This window comes from Notamacropus eugenii, chromosome 4, assembly GCF_028372415.1.
Source record: "Notamacropus eugenii isolate mMacEug1 chromosome 4, mMacEug1.pri_v2, whole genome shotgun sequence".
NCBI classification, from domain to species: domain Eukaryota; kingdom Metazoa; phylum Chordata; class Mammalia; order Diprotodontia; family Macropodidae; genus Notamacropus; species Notamacropus eugenii.
In genome coordinates, this window is record NC_092875.1 from 85,130,536 (window position 1) to 85,152,192 (window position 21,657).

At 43.6% G+C, this 21,657-nt stretch overlaps 1 protein-coding gene across 7 annotated transcripts in view; it reads right to left on the reverse strand.

Moving 5' to 3' along the window:
• The window catches only part of FAM83H (family with sequence similarity 83 member H), a 35,533-nt gene that overhangs the window by 4,557 nt on the left and 9,319 nt on the right, over positions 1–21,657 (reverse strand). The window contains exons 1-5 of one of the 7 annotated variants that reach the window (XM_072602569.1): positions 18,011–18,116; positions 17,435–17,505; positions 10,698–11,192; positions 365–529; positions 13–137 (exon numbers count right to left, since the gene is read on the reverse strand). In XM_072602569.1, the coding sequence (XP_072458670.1) occupies positions 13–137; positions 365–529; positions 10,698–11,174 (767 nt within the window). In that variant the 5' untranslated portion in view covers positions 11,175–11,192; positions 17,435–17,505; positions 18,011–18,116. Of the gene's footprint in view, positions 1–12; positions 138–364; positions 530–10,697; positions 11,193–11,543; positions 11,938–12,067; positions 17,357–17,434; positions 17,506–17,726; positions 17,923–18,010; positions 18,133–20,948; positions 21,035–21,657 lie in introns of those variants that run through there. The other 6 variants (XM_072602572.1, XM_072602568.1, XM_072602573.1 and 3 more) reach the window with 6 other exon arrangements.

Sequence of the window (21,657 nt, forward strand, 5' to 3'; positions counted from 1 at the left end):
TACCCTTCTCACCTGTAGCTCCCACTCAGCACAACAGCACAATCCACCAATAGGAACTTCTCCTTCACGTGGCCCTTGAAGGACTTTCCTGTGCGGCAGTAATAGGTGGGTCCTGAGACTGTGCGAACCCGAAGGAACTAGATAGGAAGGAGTATGAGTCAGGGACATAAGAAGCAAGGCAATCTCCATATAGACTCCCCCTTGCCTCCCCCCCCCAAATGAATGCACCTGGTATAGGTTAAACCACACCTGCTAAGATTACTCTTTCTTACTTCCTCATCTATCCCCTCCATCAGTCTGATGTCCATGAGACACAGGTTGAACCTCCCATAATTATCCCCCACTCCCTTCCCCAATCACTCACATCCACATGATGCAGGTTGACCCGGCACTTTTCAGCCATGTCCAGAAAGTGCTGGGCATTCATTTCATCCAGGAGGATATAGACAGGGACACGTCGGGCAGCTGCCTCTAAGACCTCACTCAGCAGGTCTACATCTGTGAACATGTCCATCACAATGGCCACCACCTGGAAGATACACAGGAAGCAGATTGGGCAGAGATGGTGCTGATCAAATTAGTGCTACGTCTGGGGTAAAGAGACTCCTCCCCACTCACATAGCCTTGAAAGCCTTCTCTCTCATCTGCCTCCATCGACAAAGTATCTCACACTCCTTGGAGGAGCTCAGTGTCACCTGCAAACCAGTATACACCGCTTTCCTAGATTTATATACTGAAATAAGGCTGGTCCCAGCACTGACTGATCCCTAGGAAACCACCCAACTGTGCACAAACTCTCCATCCAGAAAAGTAGCCATTTATCCCTATCTTTTGTTTCCTATTTCTAAATTTTCCTAGTTCCAACAAACAGGCCTACCAAGAAAGATAAAAATAGTGGCTGGCATTTACATAGCCATCTAAAGTTTACTAAGCACTATACACATATTATCTCATATGATCTTCAAAAGATCTCTAGTAATGGTATACCCCTTTCACAGGTCATAAAACTAAGGCTCAGAACAATGAAGTAGGTAACCAAATGAATATGTATCTGAGGCAGGATTCCTACACAAATCCCCTGACTCCCCATCAAACTCCTCTCCCATTACATTATGCTGCCCACTCAACTGAGGTAACAGGAAGAATGCAAAGATGACACACTAAAGGACAGAAAGAAGCCGGTAATGAACACTAAGGACAAAAAAAAAGCACTGGCTTTTTGAGTTATGAGACAGATCAAGGCAGGAGGAGGACGACAGAGCAGAGTAGGTGGAATGACATGACTGATGACTGAACCTCTACACCATGTAGAATGATCTTTAGACTAAGACATGGAAGTGGGGGAAAAGGGAATGAACAGAATGCACAGAATCCAAACCCAAGATAGAAGAAAGATCACATCACATGGGTTGAATGCAAAAGCCCAGCACTGAGCTTGATGAGACCTCAAAGGCCATCTAGTCCTTGTTTTAGAGAAGGAGAACTGAGGCCCAAGGTCACACAGTGAGCTAAGTGTCATAGGCAGGATTTAAAGCCACACTATCCTGACTCCAAGTCTAGGACTTTCTATTTTGTGGTAACGAAGAAGTGAAAATAAAGTCAGTGCATATCTGTTGGGGAATACCTAAACAAACTTTGGTATATGAATGTGATGCCACCTTAGTATGCTTAAAAAACAATGAATGTGAAAAATACAGAGAAACTAAGGAAGTTTTTGATTCACTGATGGATCATCAGCAAACGGCCACAATAACATAAGAAGAGCATTAAAGGTTACCAGAACTCTGATCAATGCAGTCACCCATCCTAACTTCACAAGTCTCCTGAGGAAGAACCTTTCCCAGCAGAGATGTGTGGCCCACAGCTGCAATATGAGGCACTATCCCACCTGCTCAAGTGCTGGTTTTTCTGCTTCATTTTGTTTCTTTGTTTCAAGGAAGGGCTTGTTTTGGGGAGTTTTTGGTCAAGGATGGGGAAGAAGTCATTGGAAAGTAACAGTAATGTAAGAAGAAAAAAGTTACAAACCATTTGTTTAAAAGTTACAAACCATTTGTTTAAAAATAACTAAAACATGGTATGGTCCATCAGGAATGCTAAAGCTCAGATGACCTGAAGCTGATAAGGAAACCTAAGGACAACGAAAACAATTTTCCTAGTTATACTAGAAGAAGGAAAAGGCCCAAAGAATGGATAGGACTATTGCTAGAGTGGATGAGAGCAGGCAAAACTGCCTGACTCATAGTTTGCTTGTCTTCTCCACCAAGGAAAATGCTCTTTGTACTGGAAAGAACAAAATAAAAACAGTTAATAGAGAGCTAATGCCCCAGAGAGTGATTGGACTAGATAAGAGTATGTTACATATTATTCTCTATTTGCATAACACAAGACTAGTCAACACTCATAGGAAACTGCTGGAGAGAATGAAACCATGTGTTCCTTGGAACAAAAGAACTCAGGACTCAACACAGGTGACCAACCCTGCAAGTCTGAGACTAACAAGTCATGAGAAAAAAATGGATGTTCAATAAAGAGGTATTTGAAACTTTTCTAGAAAGAAAATCAGACCTGAAAAAAGTATTTGCCCCTGAAACACTCCACACAACAGAAACACAAGAAAGGGAAACCAATATAGGAACCAAGGACAACAACAAAATAACAAAAATGAAACCATTTCTAAATGCACACAAGGTGACAAGGGCAGAAGCAGCAACCAGATAGAACTGATAGTGAAAAAGGTGTGAAACATCACATAGTAAACCTCACAACATTCCACTTAGAGGTGAATCAATTTTTTTTGAAGGACTAAAGTACAGAATGAGAGAGTACAGAAAAGAGGAGGAGGAGAGGAAGAAGACAGAGAGTAATACATAATGTATTCTAATCTAATCTAATCAAGTCAAAAGCTAAGAGTGAAGGGAAAATTAACTCCTCTAGTCTCCGGGGAAGAGAGCCTACAGGAGTTGGGCATGGAGGAAAAGGGAGGAATTGAAATGGGGTGAAGGAAGAGAGACTGAATTCTTGTTTTAGTAGTGGGAAAGGGGTACCTGTCACAGGAGAAAAGAGATATTCTATAAAGGAGGATTGGGACCTAACAATGGGCATGATCCAGAGGTATTTGGTACTGAAAGGGGGCGGGAGGGAAAGAAAGAGAAAGAGAAAGAGAGAGGGAGAGGGAGAGGGGGAGGGGGAGGAGGAGGGAGAGAGAGCACTCATCCCGTGTTGGAAGGACATGGACCAGGGAAGAGATCAAAAGGAAAAAGTGATCAAAAGGGAGAGCAAAGGTCAATAATGAACCGAAAGATCAGAGAAATAGCAAAGTTTCTGCCCTGGGACAATATTCTCTCCGTCACCTACAGGAATTGGTATTTCTAAGAGTAAGGCTAAACAAGAAGAAAAGGGACAAGGGGTGGGAAAAGATCTACAAGAAAGTCACCTAGAAACCATTGGGAACAGGGGTGGGGAACCTACAGCCTCATGGAGTCTTCACATGCGATCTTCAGTTTTACAGAACAAATCCTTTTATTAAGGGGATTTGTTCTGTGAAGCTTTGATTCAGTCACAGGGCCTTAGCTCAGGACCTAGAGGGCTCCCTACCCTAGGTTTAGAGGAAGGAACCCAAAGAACTTTAGAAGCTTTAATTCCATGAGGAACTAATTCTAGAGTGAAGAAGGACTAAATAATTATCATAAGGGCAATGAATCAAAGGATAAGTCTAGAATAGGCAGAAAAAGAAGATAAATAGTGAAGAAAACATAGAAAAGAAATCCTTTTTAGAAAAAGATACAGAAAATGAAAATTTAATGAACAAGCTAAAGGAAGAGAAGGGAGAATTTTATCTGACTATTTGAGAAAGAAAAAAAAAGAGAATTAAATAGCTACATAAAAACAAACAAAAGGAAATAATAAGAAAAACTCCCAAACCAGGGAAAGGTAACAATACCGTTGGGAAAGGTAACAGCATTGAGAGATGCTTCAAGGTGAGAAAAAGAGCTAGAAGGAATAGGGTTGCCTTAAATTACGCTAAAACAACTTAAGAGATAGCACTGTCTTTACAGAGGAATGGGGGAAAGAATGGGTCATGTCAGGCATACAGAATCACCAAGTTTGAGATCTGGGAGGGACTTCAGCAGCCATTCAGTCCAACCCATACCCAATGAGTATAATATCCTCATCAACTAGTCATCTCGCCTTTACTTGAAGATCTCCCAGGATGGGGAACCTACCACCTCTCAAGGCAGCCCATTCCACTTTTGGATAGCTCAAATTGCTAACACATTTTTCCTGACATCAAAATTAATTTGACTTGTTACCATTTCTATCTCCTACTCCTGGCTTTCCCCTAAGAGGCCAGATAGAAGAAATTTAATCTTTCCTCCATAAAATATATCTTCAAATTCCTGAACAGAACTATCATGTCCCCCTTTTTTTTATCATGTCCCCCATACCAAACATGCCTGGTGCCTTTCAACTGACCCTTATATGACATGTATTCACAACCATTCACCATCCTAATTGCCCTCCTCTAGACACTTTGCAGTTTATCAATGTCTTCTTACACTCTGATCCCAGAACTGGACACAACACTCCAGATAAGGTCTGACAAAGGCAGAGTAGAGTTGAACTATCACCTCTTATTCCTGGAAGCTCTGCCTCCTGAGACAGTGAATGATCACATTTGCTTTTTTTTTTTCGGTTGCGACATTACACTGCTGCTGACTCATATTGAGATTACCTCCACTAAAATCCTGAGACATTTTTCAGAACTTCTGTCTCATACCTCCCTTGTTTGTCCTTGTGAAGTTGAGATTTTTTTTGTATCCAAGTGTAAGCCTTTACGTTGGTCTCGATTGGATTTGATCTTATTAGAAGCAACAAAATGCTGAGAGCCTATTGAGTCCTCTTGGATCCCAAGTCTGTCATCCAGTGTATTAGTCATCCCTCCCAGTTTTATGTCATCTGCAAACATGATGAGTATGCATTTTATGACTTTCTCCCTCACTGATAAAAAATGTTAAGTAACACAGAGCCAAACAGAGATTCCTGGATTACTCCTCTGGAGACCTCCTTCTAAGCTTCCATTGAATTATTAACAACTTGCTACTTGAGCCCAGTCATTTCTGAATCCATCTGAATCCAATCTACTCTTCATTTCTTCACCTTCTCCATAAGAATAATATGAAATCACTTTTTAAAAAGTTTTGCTAAAACCTAGCCAAACTATATCCAGAACATTCCCCAATCTACCAGTTTAGTAACCTTCTTGAAAAAGAACATAAGACTTGTCCATAAGACCTGTTCTTGATGAAGCCATATTGGTTTTTGGTAACCCTGATTTTCTTTCTGGATGTTCACTAGCTACTTTTTGAATATGATCCATTCTGTAATTTTCCTGAGTACCAAAGCTAATTTCACTGACCTACACTTTATATACTCTCTTATCTTCCCTTTTTTGAAAATTAAAAATGTGCCTTTCTCCAATCTTATGCTACCTCTTCTATTTCCCACAATCCTTCAAATATTACTGACAGTGGCTCAGCAATTCCCTCAGTACCTAAGGATGTTCCTTCTCATTGGAATTGTTTCCCTTTGTGTCTTCAGAATCTCGTATTTAAGCATGTTTCAAAGCTCCTGGGCTGATTTCCCCTGAAGAATTTTTGTACTTGTGATTATACTTATCCTTCCTCTGAACCCTCTGAAACCTGTTTTCCTAAAATTGAGGGTACACATCAAACTATATCCAGGTTTTCTCTTTCTCTAGCACAGAATACAGGAGAGAGTAGTCATTTCCTCTTATTATTTCTACCCCAGTAACCAACTCCTTCCCATTAGTGAGAATCAGCTCCAAATGACTATGACTGTTAAATACAAAAATTCACATCATCAAAAATAAAAGAATACTGATGTAACTAAGCAAGAATGCAAGGGCGGCATAAGAGCGGTGTCAGGCATGCTGAATCTCAGAAGATGGAAGGAGGTAACTCTCACAACTATGGCTACAGGGAGAATTGTTAACAGCTAAGTATGGAGGAGATCACAAAAAAAAGATAATTTCAATTAGATAGAATATAAATGTTTTTGTACAAACGACATCAATGCAACTAGAATTAGACAAAACTCAGATTGAAGAAAAATATCTTGAAGTCAAATACCTGATAAAAGTGTGATACTCCAGACATATAGGGAATTGACACTAATAAGATCAATGAGCCATTCCTCAATTAAATAAGCAGTCAGTGGAAGTTAATAAATGGTTTTCAAAAGAAAAATTGCCAGCTATTAGTGGCCATGCAGTTAGCATCGTAAAATAGAAGGAACAATTAGATGTAAAGTCAGAGGACCCACGTTCAAATCCCACCTCTGATGTTTATAATCTGTGTGAATTTAGGAAATTCACTTAGCCTCTCTGAGCTCCAATTTCCTCATTTGTAAAATGAAGAAGTTCAATGGAAGGGCTTTTAAGGTCGCTAGCAGCTCTATTTAGAGTATCTATAATCCTAGATGAAAAAAAATGCTTTAAATCACCAAAAAGAACTCAAATTAAAGCAACATGTCAAACACAGGAAACTGGCAAGATGATTAAAAAGGGAAAGGACTGATGTTGGAGGAGTCATGGGAAGGCAGGCACACAGACGGACTTTTGATGGAGATGTGAACTGGCACAGCCATTCTGATAACCAACTTGGAATTATTCAAGAAAAGTAACTAAACTCATCATACCCTTTGGTACAGCAAATTCTAAGTTGGTTATTGTGTTCCTTGTAAATCTCTACATTGGTATCTTCAGATAAAATTCATTTTTTCCTTCTCACTGGAATTGTTTCCCTCTGTGTCTTCAGAATTGCATTTTTAAGCATCTCTCAAACCTCCTTGGCTAAATTCTACATGGAGATGGTTCACTGGGCCTGGAAAAAATAGCTGGAAGTCTAGAAGTCAAGTTGTCCACAGGTGAAGTTAAGGCAGGAAGCATAAATATTCTAATATAAAAGGGACCTTGAAAACCGTCAAGTTCGTAGAAAGAAAAGAGAGAGTCTTTCTGTAGGTCTGCAAATATAATGTGTCTGGTGGATGAAAACAGTTCAGCACTTATGAGACAGAAATATTCTTTCAATCACAAAGTTCCCTCCTAAAATTTGTACAGTTACCAAGAAGACAGTCTAGCTATTTTCATCAGGCTACTGATCAAATAATTGGAGAGGAGGTAAAGACAGAATGTATACCAATAAATTGTAGAATGGTGAAACAAACCATGGCACACAAATGCAATGGAATATTATGGTGCATAAAAAATTGTTAATAATAGGCAAGGCTTGCATGAAATGATAGTGAAAAAATAACTAAATGAATAATACATGCAGTAAACTACAGCAATTTAAATGTTAACACTAAAAGTTAGTCAAAAGCTAATGAATTTTGATGAACAATATCAGTCTTAGAGTGAAGCTAGGTGGTACAATGGTTAGAGTTCCTAATCTGGAGTCATCTTTGGGACTTCCAATCTGGCCTTGGACACTTATTAGCTGTGTGACTCTGGGTAAATCACTTAAACCCTGTTTGCCTCATTTTCCTCATATGTAAAATGAGCTGGAGAAAGAAATAGCATTCTTGAATCTTTGCCAAGAAACCCTAAATGGGATCATGAAGAGTCAGACATGACTAAAAAACAACTGAACAACAAATCATTCTTAGAAAACTATAAGGAAACCCACTTTCCTCCCCTCAAGAGAAAGCTCGAGACTGTGAATATGGAATTTGACAGTTAGGCTATTAGAAAGGGATCTGGGCAGTGAGGGAGCACAGTCCACAGAGCACTGGACTTGGAGTCAGGAAAACCTGAGTTCAAATCTTGCCTCGGATACTTTCTAGCTGTGGTACCCTCAGCAAGTCATTTAACCTGTTTACCTCTGTTTTCTTAACAGAAAAATGGAGATAAGAATAGAACCTATGCTCCCCCTCCTCCTCCCAGGGCTTTGTGAGAATGATTTTGTTACAAAAAAGGTTCAAAGCAGGATAGGAGTGAAGATGAGTAAGTGACAGTGGTGTAAAAATTAAAAGCAACATAAAACTTTTATTTTTAAAGAAAATATGCCCATCTCTGATTTACATGGGTACCTGTGGGTCAGAACCAACCTATTTAAAAAAAACTCATCATCATTCCCTAAACGTGATCGTGTCTTTGGCATCCCACTATTAATGAGTTAACACCCCTCCTCCACATAAACACACACCCAGCCTCTCAGTCCTCTTGTCAGGTGGGACTGAAAGTGACTAAACTGGCAGGTAAGATGGATATCAAAGATCCCAAATTTCAGTAAAGTCACTCATACTGTTTGTACCGAAAAAAAATGTAGCTATATGGGCTAGACGACAGTATGGAAGAGTGAGTGTGGAATTTGTTGAATAGCCAGACCCAGAGAATAATCATGAAAAGTTTGATATATGAACTTGGAAGTTCATCTCCAGAGTAGTGCCCTAGGATATGTGCTTGGCTTTAAAAGATTGAATATTTTTATTGGTGGCTTGAATAAAGGCTTAGGAAACGTGTTTATCAAATCTGCTGATGACACAGCAAGGGAAGGATGGTTAATACAGGGAATGACAGGATCCCAGAAGATCCTTACAGGGCAAAAGCTTGGACCAAACCTCACAAGATGAAATTTGGTAGGGATAAAGGTGAAACATTACATTTGGATTCCAAAAAATCAGTTTCACAAGTATAAGGTGGGAAAGATATGGCTAGGAAAGAGTGGTCTGAATAAGATCTGGGGTTCTTAGTATGATAATGACAACTCAAAAAGTTAATGGGATCTTAAGTTACATCATGAGAAATGTAAGACCCAGGAATCAGGTCCAGAGCTACAGAAATGGCACCACAGACACTAGACCTGGAGCCAGAAAGCAGATTTCAAGCAAAGCCTTAGTTCTAGGTTGGCTGGGACTCTGAAGTGAACTGATCTGAACAGACTGAAAGCCAGAAGGACCAGAAACTTAGAAATCAAGACTGGCATAGCCAAGCACATATTCCATGAATGCCATAATACCTGTGTGTGTCTCGTCCTCTACCACCTTGAGATATAACTACCTGACTGATGCTAACTGTGAATTTAGTCTAGTTCCTGGGGTCTCAGACCTCCTACCTTAATACCCAGCTACCTAAGTTCTTAGTGTTTGGAGAGGGAATACCACATCAATGCTGCCCTCCATTATCACAGAACTCCAAAAGACAGAGGCCCCAGGCAACAGGTGACTAAATTTGAAAATGCATACCTCTTTCTCCCAATCACGGTGACTCAGCATCAATGTCTCCCAAACCAAAAGCTGACTTTACCTGCTACCTTTCCCTGACAGCTAATCCTACTATCCCCCTTCCTCCTTTGCGCTTTCTTTCCAAACCTTTCTTCCTCTATCTCTTTTTTCATATCTTTCATCTTCATGTGCTCATGGAAACCTGTTTCTTTAAGACACTTCATCACCAGTCACCTTCTCCAGTGCCAATAGCTCCTTCTTCTATGCCCCTTGATACACTGAGATATGTGAAGAAGCTGGCATACTCTTTGCTCCCCTGGGCTGTGTCCAAACCTTCCCTGACCTACCATCATCCTGCGACTTCTAATCCTTTCATCTATAGTATCTGGTGAGTCACTTGATAAAGGATCTACCAACCTCCAGAGAGCTCTCCCTCCTTTCTCAAGTTCATTACCTGGTTCAAAGTCTTTCCTTCCAACCCCAAGTACTCCCTTCCTACCAGAGGACTGAAATATGCATGTTGATATCCTCTCACATATGCTCTCTGTCCACTCCTATGACTCTTCATCTTCACTAGATGGTGGGGCATACCTGGGGCATACCCTAAATCTCACCATCACTCAGTAATGCCATCTCCTTGATTCTGAACTCACAAATCACCCCTTGCTAACCACATCTCCTGTCCCTCCCTCTCTGTGTTCCTCCCTCCCCTCTCTCTTTCCCTTCCTTCTGCCCCTCTCTCTATTCCATTTCCCTCCCTCCATTTCTTTCTCTTTCTTCTTCTCTCCCCTCCTTCCTTTCCCCTCCCTCTCCTCCATTCCCTTCCCTTTCCCCCCTCCTTCTACCTCTCTCTCCTCATACATTAAGTAAAGAAAAACCACAGTCTGTTTCATACTTTTAGCAATGGTTAATATACAGTCTTGGATATGTCTCTGTATCTAATCTCCATGTTCTCTTCTCCTCATCCCACCTCATTCCCCAAGTGTAGGGCATGGGTCTGCTCATTTTGTAATTTCTTCTCACTGGCTAATGTGTTCCCCTCCAAGGTTACCTCCCATCTACTCTGTAAATACCTTGTATATACTGCCTTCTCTAGTGGAACACAAGCAGGGACTGTTTTTGCTTTGGATCACCAGGATTTAGTATATTTCGAGGCACAGAGTAAGCACTTCATAAATGCTTGCTGATTGATGGATTATGAAATCTCTGAGGATGATGCCCTTGTTTGCTCCTCCTCCTGTCTACCCAAGACTCTAAGCCTCCTAAGGCCAGGCAGGCCCCGAGTCTATTCCTACTTCTCTCCTAAGATCAGGGTCTGGGTCTGCCCCTCTTGTTCTCCCATAACTTGACCTGGTTCAAAGTGGCACACAGTTACTCCATACAGACTTACTGATTGATCCTTACAACTTCAGCTATCTGTATCTCCCCCTTGTCCCCACATGACTGGTCCTGACCTGCTGGGCAGCTCTGATCATCCTCCGGGCCTCATCCTTGATGCTGGGGTTGTCAGGTGGAGGTGGTTGCACTAGAGTGGTCACTTCAGTGCCCTGAAAGCCAAAGGTCATAGGCCATCCGAGATCAAGTTCAGGCACAGCCAAGTCTGAATTCACAGGCCAGTAGGTACCAGAGGAGCCATCCATGTCCACATCACCATCTGCCTGTGGAAGGGATCCAGAGGCACTTCCCTGGGTAGTAGCATTTTCCCGGGAGGCATGTTGTGGCTGCTGCAAATGGCGGCTCACATGAGCCAGTTCGTCAGGACACAGGAAGTCAGGGGCTCCCTCATCAGCCAGGAAACGTCGATAGGCCTCAGCTCCCCCCTCAGCAAGGGCATCTAGGGCCAGCCGGTAGTATTCCTTGTAGTGAGGGGGCAGGTAGTCCGGGGCTAGGGGGTTGTCCCCCTGGGAGGAGCTCTGAGATCGACGAGCCATGGCAGTTGGGCCAGGGAGCTGCAACAGAAGGGAAAACAATGTCACACAAGAACAGATTAGGCCCAGGTCTTCTAACAAGACAGTGACCTGTCCTTCAAAATTTGAGAAAGCACAGGTCATGCCCTCCAGACACTTCCACAAGAATCCATCCCATCCTGGGATGATTATATCCTCACATATGTACATATAGAGTCTGCTTCAGAACACTACACAATTAGCACAAACACAGACAATCACATGGCCATATATGGGTAGAGAGATGGACTGCATTCCTGAGAAGCACCCCCACAGGTCAAGGTTTGCTGGGAAAGCCAGATACAAGGGTTAGCTGGATAGGTTCTCCCTGAAGGTTGAGGACATGGGACCCACCTTATGGCTGATAGGTCAACCCCACCACTATCCTTCTGATTTCTTCCATTATTTCCCAAGACCAGGGGATCAGGACCCTAAAACCACAGTACTACATGACTTAGAGCTATATGGCCACTTAGAAATAATCTAGTCTAAATTTCCCAGTTTTATAAAGAAACCAGGGCTCAAAGAGGTATAGGGAATTCCTCGCCTCCACAATCCTCAGCTCTCTTCATGATCACCTCTAGTCAGGGATTCAAGACCCCAAAGGGGATAGGACCCTTCCCAGCATGGGCCTCCCCAAACCCCCTACAGCCAAGGGTCTAGGCCCAAAGACCAGGCCTGGGATGAGCTCTCACTGACACAGGGGGAAAGGAAATAACCCAGGTGTCCGGGCCTGAGCAGCCTCCACCCAGCCTGGAGGGAAGCAGGGATATTGCATCAGGCGACACCCAGGCCCCGCCCCGCAGCTCATCTCCCAGAGTGGGGCAGGGCCTGAACAGCTCCCGAGGCGGAGCCCGGCAGCCCCAGGTTGCCTTTACCTGGGCGGGGAGAGGTAGGGGGAGGGTCCAGCCACGCCCCCTCGGTAGAAGCAGCTGGAAAACCCGGAGTGGAGAAATGCAAGACTACTAAGAACCATAGCTTCCCAAAGAACTAACTGGAGGCTGGTTACTTTCCCATGTATATACACACACGCGCACACACACTCACACATGCACACACACACACGCTCATATACATACATGCGCCACCGCCACCACTTGAGCTCATCTATTATTCCATCCATCCCACCCCATTTCACATAAACGAAACTTGGTGTTGTAAGCCCAGAAATCACTGATGCACACAGGCTCTTGTCATCTCCTGAAATGACCCAAAAGACTCTAACACGTGCTTTTGTTCAATATTTCACTAAACCTCCCCCTTAAACAGAGACATCCTCTTGTAACCAACTGCAATCACACACACATATACATACACACAGATTGTCACCTGCCCACACTCTCCCCTCAGTCTTGCTCTTCCCCTGATACCTTACTGCTATCCTCCTTGCAGAGATCGGAGAACCCAATGCTTGGACTCACACAGAGGAATCTGCTCTTATCACCTTCTGGAAGTTCTACACACGATAATCCCTCAACATTATCACCCTGCTGGCCTCACCCCCTACACACACACACACACACACACACACACACACACACACACACACACACACACACACACACACACACACACCTCTGAGATCCTGGGGGTTGGGGAAGAATGACACATGGGGTCAGAGGACCTGCTACATATGGGTACAAACTAGAAAACCATTTTTATTTTCCTTTTTTTTAAATCCATAGGGAAAAAATGAGGATAGGAACTGACTCAATAATTTCACTGGCATAAGCAGATCCCAAATGAGGAAACTCCCTCTACAATGCAGGTCAATTCAGTCTCTGCAATTTCCAGGTTTAAAGAGTTGCCTAGAGCACTGAGAAATTAAGTGACTTGCCCAAAGTCACATGGTCAGTATGTTAAAGAGCAGAATTTGAAATGGCCTTCTCAGCTCTTAGGCCAGCTCTTTCCACTGCAGGAAAAACAAAAACTAAAAAAGCAAAAGAAAAACAAATACATTTTTACTTAATTTCTTGAAAACTTAGTTATCGCACTAAAGACCCAATTTATCCCCTGATTTCATCATTACCCTACCTATATACACTGTTACCTTAACACACTGCACTGACCAACCCTCATAGCCTCAGCAGTTAAACCCCACCCCTCTTCCAAAAAAAAAAAAAGAAACTTCCACCTTTCCGCATAGACCAGGAATTTGGACCTCCCCCTGCTAGGAATCACAGGATGTGTTGGGAAGGAGGCATGGAGCAGGCAATGGGTGAGACTACGTGGCTCAAGAACTGGTACCATTTGGGGATAATATCCCCCAAGTAGACCTCCTTTACTGGCTTCCCCAGAACTGAAAAAGCCAAAGACATCTCTTTACCACCAAGGGGTAAGAAAATCCACTCCCCATCTAAAAATGGAGAAATGACATTCAATGGATCTCAAATGTCTACAAGTGTAAGCAGATCTCAACTGTCCATGTTTTCTGCCACTTTGGACTTGGCCATGATCCTCCTGGGATGTGCCCCCATACACATACCCTCTCTAGAGTTATCATTCTTCCCCAGGTCTTTCAGCTCTCCAATTACCCTCATAGACTTATAAAATATGATCATTGGCAGGAACTTTGCATGATGTTATATTTGTAGTCCAAGACCTTCATTTAACAGATGAAGTAACTGAGATGCAGAGAGGAAAGTGACTAACCTAGGGTCACACAGCATCCCCTGTCCCCTATCACAGCCTTCAGTGACACACACAAGTATTAGCTCTGGGATTTAAAACCAGACCTAGTGTTCTTTCCAGTATACCACAACTAGCTCCTTCTCTTTTGCAAACTCTTTCTTCTCCCAGTCCTTTCTCCCTAAAAATTAAGGGAATTCCTAACAATTAGCTCTATCCAAAAATAGAATGGTTGGTTTCTGGAGGTAGTAGGTCTTCAAGCAAGAACTTGGTAGAGGGGATTCCTGCCCAGGTATAAGGTGGCTTCACAGCTACCAAGGTCTCTTCCAACTCTGATATTCTGTGATCCCTCAATGATTCTCAACCCATTTCTTACCATCCCTATCCCTATTATTCTACTCGACCTTCCTTCAATGCCCCTCATTTCTCCCTCATAATCCATTCTCTCCTTCTCTACTCTCTTCTAATCTTCTTTCTCCTTCTGTTCTTTCCCCCTGTTGTTCTCATTCTCCCCTACCCACTTCTCTCACCATCTCCTTCCTTTTCCTCCAACCTCTTTCTCCCTTTAAAGTCATCTTTTCTCCCCAAATTCTTCTCCTCCTGCCCCAGTCACTTCTATTTCTCAAGAGCATAGCCTTCTTTTATTCACTTTTACTCTTTCTTCCCTCCATCCACCTCCTAGCATTTCTTTACTAATAGCCTCTTGGGTACCTGCCCTCAAATTTGGTGGCCTTAGGGAAAAGAGAGGCCTCCTCATTCAGGTAGTTTATCCTGAATACCAAGGAGATTGGCCTCTCAGGTCTGACAAGCAAAGTTCTTAGTCCTTTACCTTCCCTGATTCTAGCCTGTCCATCCTGGGGTATGGGCCACAGAATATGACTGAGGCAAAAACAGGAGGGTTTCAGAGAAGAAATAGTCCTAAAAGAGGTTCTAAGATTTAAGACACAGCCAGGTGCCCTCTCAAGAATATGGGAAGAGGCTAACCCATCTCCTTCCTATGGTGGGGCCTGCTCAAATCCTAAGCCCAGGGGAGCCCCCTAGCCCTACAGGAATCACAAAACCCGGGTTTTGTCAGAGCAGTGACAGGGTTGAACTGGAGAGGGGCCAAGGCTACAACCGAGCAAATGGGGTCTGTGAATCAATTAATAAATCAATAAGCATTCCTTTAAAACCTACTATATGCCAGGAATTTGGTAAGCACTAGGGGACACAAAACCAAAATGAATTAGTCCCTCCCTCCAAGGAATTTACATTCTACCAAGGCTACATTTTATGTGTCCAGAATAACCTCAGAGATAGTTTCAATGGTCCCCACCCCACCCCTCAAATCCAAATGGAGGGACCCTGGAAATATCAAGTCATAGTAGAAATAATCTGTTGGGGGCACAGACAGGAAGTGGGGGTGTCTGTTATTTCCTTCTTTGGGACCTTAGGCAACTCACTTTCTCTCTCTGATCCTCAGCTTTCTCCACTTATAATGAGGGAGTTGGCATGTTATGACATAGAAAGGATTCTCGCACAGGAAGAAGACAGCCTCCTAAGGATCCTTCCAATTCTGAGATTCTATGAATAGATAATCTCCAAAGTCTGTGATCTGTAAGCTTAAGATCTCACTGACCCCAGAGCCTAGAAATACTAAGACTGGCTCTGAAAGCCTTTAATATCAGCCTCAATTTCCACCCTTCCAGTCATCCTCAATAATCCAATGGACTATGACCTTCCAGCCAGCCCCCAAATGTCTGACCTTTGACTTGCAGGCCCATCCTCCCTGACCTTTACCAGCACAATTATGACCCTCTACAACTTCACAGGCATATCACCTACAAGAAACACTCCATCAAGACCAGGGGTTCTTAACTTGGCCCCTATAAACTTTAAAATACACACACATACACACACACACACTCATATTTATATAAAACTATAATTGGTTTCCCCTGTAACTCTATGTACTTTATGTTCTTCATTTAAAAACATTCTGAGAAAGGGTCCACGACACAAAATTGGTTAAGTACAGCATGCTGATCTAAATTGTACTAATGGCCAGGTGTTGCTGCACAGAAGAAGCCAACTGAGTCAGGAAACAGGGGTGTTTATCTATCTAGGATATTCGGGGAGGTGAGGGCAAAGACAGGAAGCAAGGGTGTTTGTAAGGAACATAGTCAGAAAGCAGGGGTTTCTAGATAGGAAACGGGGAAGCAGACAGGAAGTAGGAAAGTTTACCTAGGATATGGGGGCACAGACAGAAAGTATGGGTGTTTATACAGGAAATGGGGACCTAGACAGGAAGCAGGGGTTTCTAGATAGTAAATGGTGGGAACAGACAGGAAGTAGGAAAGTTTAACTAGGATATAAAGGAAGTAGGGGGTGTTTATATAGAAAATGGAGAGCACAGATAGGAAATAAGGCTATTTATTGCATAGGAAATGGGGGGGCACACAGGAAGTAAGAGATTTAATTAGGATACTGGGGACACAGACAGGAAGTATGGGTGTTTATACAGGAAATGGGGACCTAGACAGGAAGCAGGGGTTTCTAGATAGTAAATGGTGGGAACAGACAGGAAGTAGGAAAGTTTAACTAGGATATAAAGGAAGTAGGGGGTGTTTATATAGAAAATGGAGAGCACAGATAGGAAATAAGGCTATTTATTGCATAGGAAATGGGGGGGCACACAGGAAGTAAGAGATTTAATTAGGATACTGGGGACACAGACAGGAAGTATGGGTGTTTATGTAGGAAATGGGGGCACAGACAGGAAGTGGGGGTGTTTGTATAAGAAATGGGGAATGGAGAGGAAGCAGGAGTGTTTAACTTGGATATAAAGGACATAGATAGGAAACAGGGGAGTTCTGCTGGGATATAGGGGGCATAGACAGGAAGCAGGACTGATAGGAAGTGGGGCAGCAGACTTTCCAAAAGGGTTCACGGAAAAAAATGGGTCCATCGAAAGAAAGTTGAGCCCTAAACAGGAAAGGAGACAGAGTGGTTCATATACTGGATGTGGGGAACAGACTGGATCCAATGGGAGCTCAAATAGGAAATCAGTTCACATTAGTGGGGGCCACAGACAGGAAACAAATTCTTTATCTTGGTTATTGGGGACATATAAAGTAAGTCCCAGACAAGAAGTAGAACTCAGAACGCACATAAGGTCCATAGAGAGGAAATGGGGTGACAGAAAAGTAACAGAGATGACCAGTTAACTTTAGTTAACCACAGATAGTAACTGCCCCCAGTCCTAACTGTCAGAAGACCCAGGTTCTACTCTCATTTTGGCAACTGATTTTCGGAATTCCCTAGGGTAAGTATCGTCCCCTGGGTGCTTTCCACTCCTTCCCCACCCTACCTGGCACTCAGGCCACTTTAGGCCTCAGTTTGCTCCATGGTTCAAAGAGAGAGGGGATTACACTCCCAGACCCCCAAGGCTCCTCCCAGTACCACAACGCAGGAATTTCTTTCCTGGCCTCAGGAAAGGAGAGTGAGGAGTCACTAAGTCCTCCTCCCAAAGCTCACCTCGCCCAAACCTGCCCAGGGCCCGATTCCCAGATCCCAGATCATTCTGACCTCACTCGGATCTTCAGTCCCCCCCCTCCAGGGACACCAATTCCCCCTACCTGGAATCCTGCCCTCTCAGTTCTCTGCTTCCCATAGACCAGCCAGTCTCAGAAGGGCTGAGAGGACAGACCTGCCAAGGAAATGGGTGGGGAGAATGACAGGGGAAGGGGACACTGGATCCCCAAAGCTGTCCTAAGTTATCCCCCCCAAAAAAGCAGGCTAAGGAAGGAAAGGCTAGTAAGGTAGGGAGCCAGGCCAAGGTGTTTCCCACAACCCCAGCCCCCCATAACTCTGTCTCTCACACTCATTTTCACAGACACACCCAGAGGGACTCACACATATTGTACTTACAAGGCAAATCTCAGAGCCCTGATTCCTCACCCTACGCCTAGAAGGCTCTCTCTCTCTCTCTCTCTCTCACACACACACACACACACACACACGCACACACGCACACACTCACACACTCACACACTCACACACACGCACACAGACCCGCCAAAGTTTGGATCTAGGTATCTGGCTCACTACCACCCCTTTTCTCCCACCATCTCCTCTCCGCCTAGCTCTCCCTAAGCCTGACTTAACCCCGCCCCCGCAGTGTGAAGAGGGAAGGTAGGCAGGGGAAAGCTTACCTGGCCAGGTGTGGGCCCAGGGCTCTCCGGAGGTGACCACTGACCTGGTGCCGGCCCAGGCTGTCCCCTCCGCACCCGCACCCCACCCCGCAGCCGCTCCCTGCCTCCCTGCCCCACGGACTGATTCACACGCTCCCTCCCCCGGCCCAGCCCTGCCCAGCCCCCTCGTTGCCTGCCCGGCCTGCCCGGGCAGCACCTCTGGGGGGGCGGGGAGGAAGGCCCCACCCCGGCTGAGAGGGAGACACACAAACCCCGGAGTTCCCTCACTTCGCTCCTCTCCCTGCTCCCTTCCAGGGCCATTCCTCTGCCCCAGGACTTCACTTGGGGCAGAAATTAGAGTATGGGAATTAAAGTTCCTCATGGGCAGACCAGGCTCCCCTTGGAGCCTTGCCCAAGTCAGGACCTGCCTCTCCAGGACAGGGAGGACTACACCAAAATATGAACCCCTTAAACCTACAGTCCCCCTAACCGTAGAACTACCTCCTACCCCTCTCCTCATTCCACAGATCAGTCAAAGAGGGCTTATACATCCCTGAGGCCACTGTGGAATATGGGCAGGAAAGCCTTCATTTCCTGCTATCCAGTTCCAATGAGCTTCAAAAACACCGTCCCTGCTCACCTATAGGTTACAATGTAACAGAAGACTGTCAGAACAACTATCTGAATCCACTACATTACGTCAAAAATGCCTTGAGAGCTGGGATACAAATGCTCTCTAAGGGAAGGTCTAGGGAAGGCTGTTCTCAACTGAGAGTATCAGGGAAGGCTTTCTAGAGATAACTTTTATTTAAACTGAGCTTTAAATAGAAGGGAATTCAATAGAAGAGAGGGACAATGGGCATTCCAGGCAATAGGGACCTTCATCAGCAAAGGCCAGGCCGCAGGAAAGTAATCCCCAAGCCTTGCACCGTGTTTTATGCACAGAAAAGAATTTAGTAAGTGTTTGCAGAATGGAATGGAAAGAAATGAAATTCCATACCATTAAACACATGTATTAGTCACCTACCATGTGCAAGGTGCTAAACTAACTTCTGTTAATATAAAAGTCCCTTCCGCAAGGAGAGATATAATTCCCAAACCCCCTCAACTACCCCTTCCCTTCTCCTCTGAAATACAAATCAGTGTGATACAAAGTAATTTGAAATTGAATTAATTTGAAAAAAAGAGAGTACTACAACTGGGAAGGGGATTGGAATCTGAGAAGACTTCACAGTGCTAAATGTTGAAGAAATACAAGAAATCTAAAGGGGGGCACTTTCTTCGCATGTGACATAGTAAGGAGACATGAGGACAGGCTGACCAATTCTAGCAGGAACAGAGAATTTGTTACATCTTCTCCACCAGGGGGTCTGAACTGTATCTGGCAATGTGGGGAAGATTATGCATCCCTTCTTAAAATAATGTTTTTAAATGCATAAAAGAAAGGACATAGGATTACAAAGGAAACCAATTATACTTAAATACAAATATCAACATATTTTTTAAAAATTCACAGACCCCAGATTAAGAACAGACATTCTACATTATCCTTTACCCTCGAATCTGTCACCTCTTGTTGACAATCACACCTTGATAAACCCCAACCCTGGATTACTCTCACTATCTGCTTCCTTAACTCTATCCAATGTTGGTGAAAGATGGAGAAAATGAGGGGGTAAACTATATTATCTAATCTCAACTGGGTCCTCACTGTTGCAAGGCAAACATTCTATTTCTCCCTATTTGATTTGCTATCCCACTCTCCACAGATGCTGTTCTAAACATTCTCATTTCTCCCCATAGTATTCCCAACTCCTACTGTCTTAGTTGAGGCATAGTCCACTGGCCAAGAGCTTCCTCTTCTCTCTTCCTCATTTCACATCATTCAGACATTTGCCACCAACATCTCCTGTCTCCTTAACTCCTCTCTCAGATTAAGGGGTGACTTTTCTCCTTACCAAAGTCAAACCTGCTACAAGCACACATATATACCATTCCCTCCCTACTTCTCCAGCAAATTGCCCCCACTGTTTTCCCCATTGTTTTTTCTTCAATTTCTTATTGACTCCTCCTACTTCCTATAAACATGCCCATATCTTCCATCCTTAAAAAATATTCACTTGAGCCTATCTATTCCCTCACAGCTATTATCCTTCCCTTCATGGATAAAGTTCTTAAGAAAGTTATCTCTAATCAGTGCCTCCACCTTCTCTCCTCACTCCCAGCTAAGACCCTTTGCAACTTCCAGCCTCACCATGCCACTGAAACTGCTCTCTCCAAAATTACTAATAATCTCTTCATTGCTAAATCTAATGACTTTTTCTCGTTCTTCATCCTCCTTGACCTCTTCTGTCTTTGATACTGTAGAGCATCTTTCCCTGCTGGATACTCTCTCTCCTTTATGGGTTTTCATGACATTATTCTCTCCTCGTTCTTCTATCTGTCCAACTGCTCCTTTTTGTTTCCTGTTAGTTCTTCATACAGGTCGTGCCCACTAACTATAGATGCCATGTCCCCTAAGGCTCTGTCTGAGCCTTCTCTTTTTTCTCAATACTATCTCACATGATGATCACATAAGCTCCCACGGGTTCCATTATTATCTTGATGACAAAGATTCCCAGATCTTAATATGCAGCCCTAACTTCTCTCCTGACCTATGCAGTCATATATCACAAACTGCCTCTTGGATATCTCAAGCTGAATGTCCTAGGGGCATCTCAAACTCAGATGACCAAAACTGAATTTATTATATCATTCTCCCTAAACCCTATCCTCTTCCCAACTTTCTTATTACTATCTAGGGTACCTCCAAGCTACCTCTGTGTCATCTCCTCACCTTCACATACCCTATATACCCACAGTCCTTTGTCAAATCTTTTCTTTTCTACCAAAACATCTCTCACATAGGTTCCCTTCTCTCCGCTCATAAAGCTGCTACTCTGGATTAGGACCACATTACCTCTTGACAGGATTATTGCAATAGCCTTCTAATTTCTTTCCCTCAAGTTCCTCTCCACATCATTCCATCCTCCACACAACTGCCAAGATGATTTTTCCTAAAGCATAGGTCTGGCTCTGTCATCCCCTGCTCAGTAAACTCCAATCCCTTCCTATTACCTCTAGTATAAAATATAAACTCTATATGACATTTAAAGCTTCTTACAAATATGTTTTGCATGACTTCATATATACAATGGGTATTATAATGTTTTTCTTCTCAATGGGTGGGGTAGGGACTGGAGGGAAGGAAAGAATTTGGAACTGAAAATAATTTTTTTTAAAAGGTGAAAAGAAATAAAGCTCTTCATAACCTAGTTCCTTCTTACCTTTCTAATCTTTTTATACTTTACTTCCCTCTATGCACTCTAGGATTCAACTACAAGTGGCCTCTGTCTCCCTTCTCAGTGCCCTTACCCGGGGCTGGAATACTCTGCCCAGCAACCTCAGCTCTGCCTCTTGAGCTCTCCTTCCTTCAAGACTCAGCTCAAATCTCACCTTCTGCAGGAGGCTTCTTCCTTTCCCACCCCTCTGGCTGCTAGTTCCTTTCCTTCTAAAGTAATCTTCCATCTAACTATCTAAATTGTATGTACCTACTTATGTACATATCAGCTCACCTGTTACTCTATGGGCAAAGACTGTCTCTTGCCATTCCTTGCATGCCCAGCTGT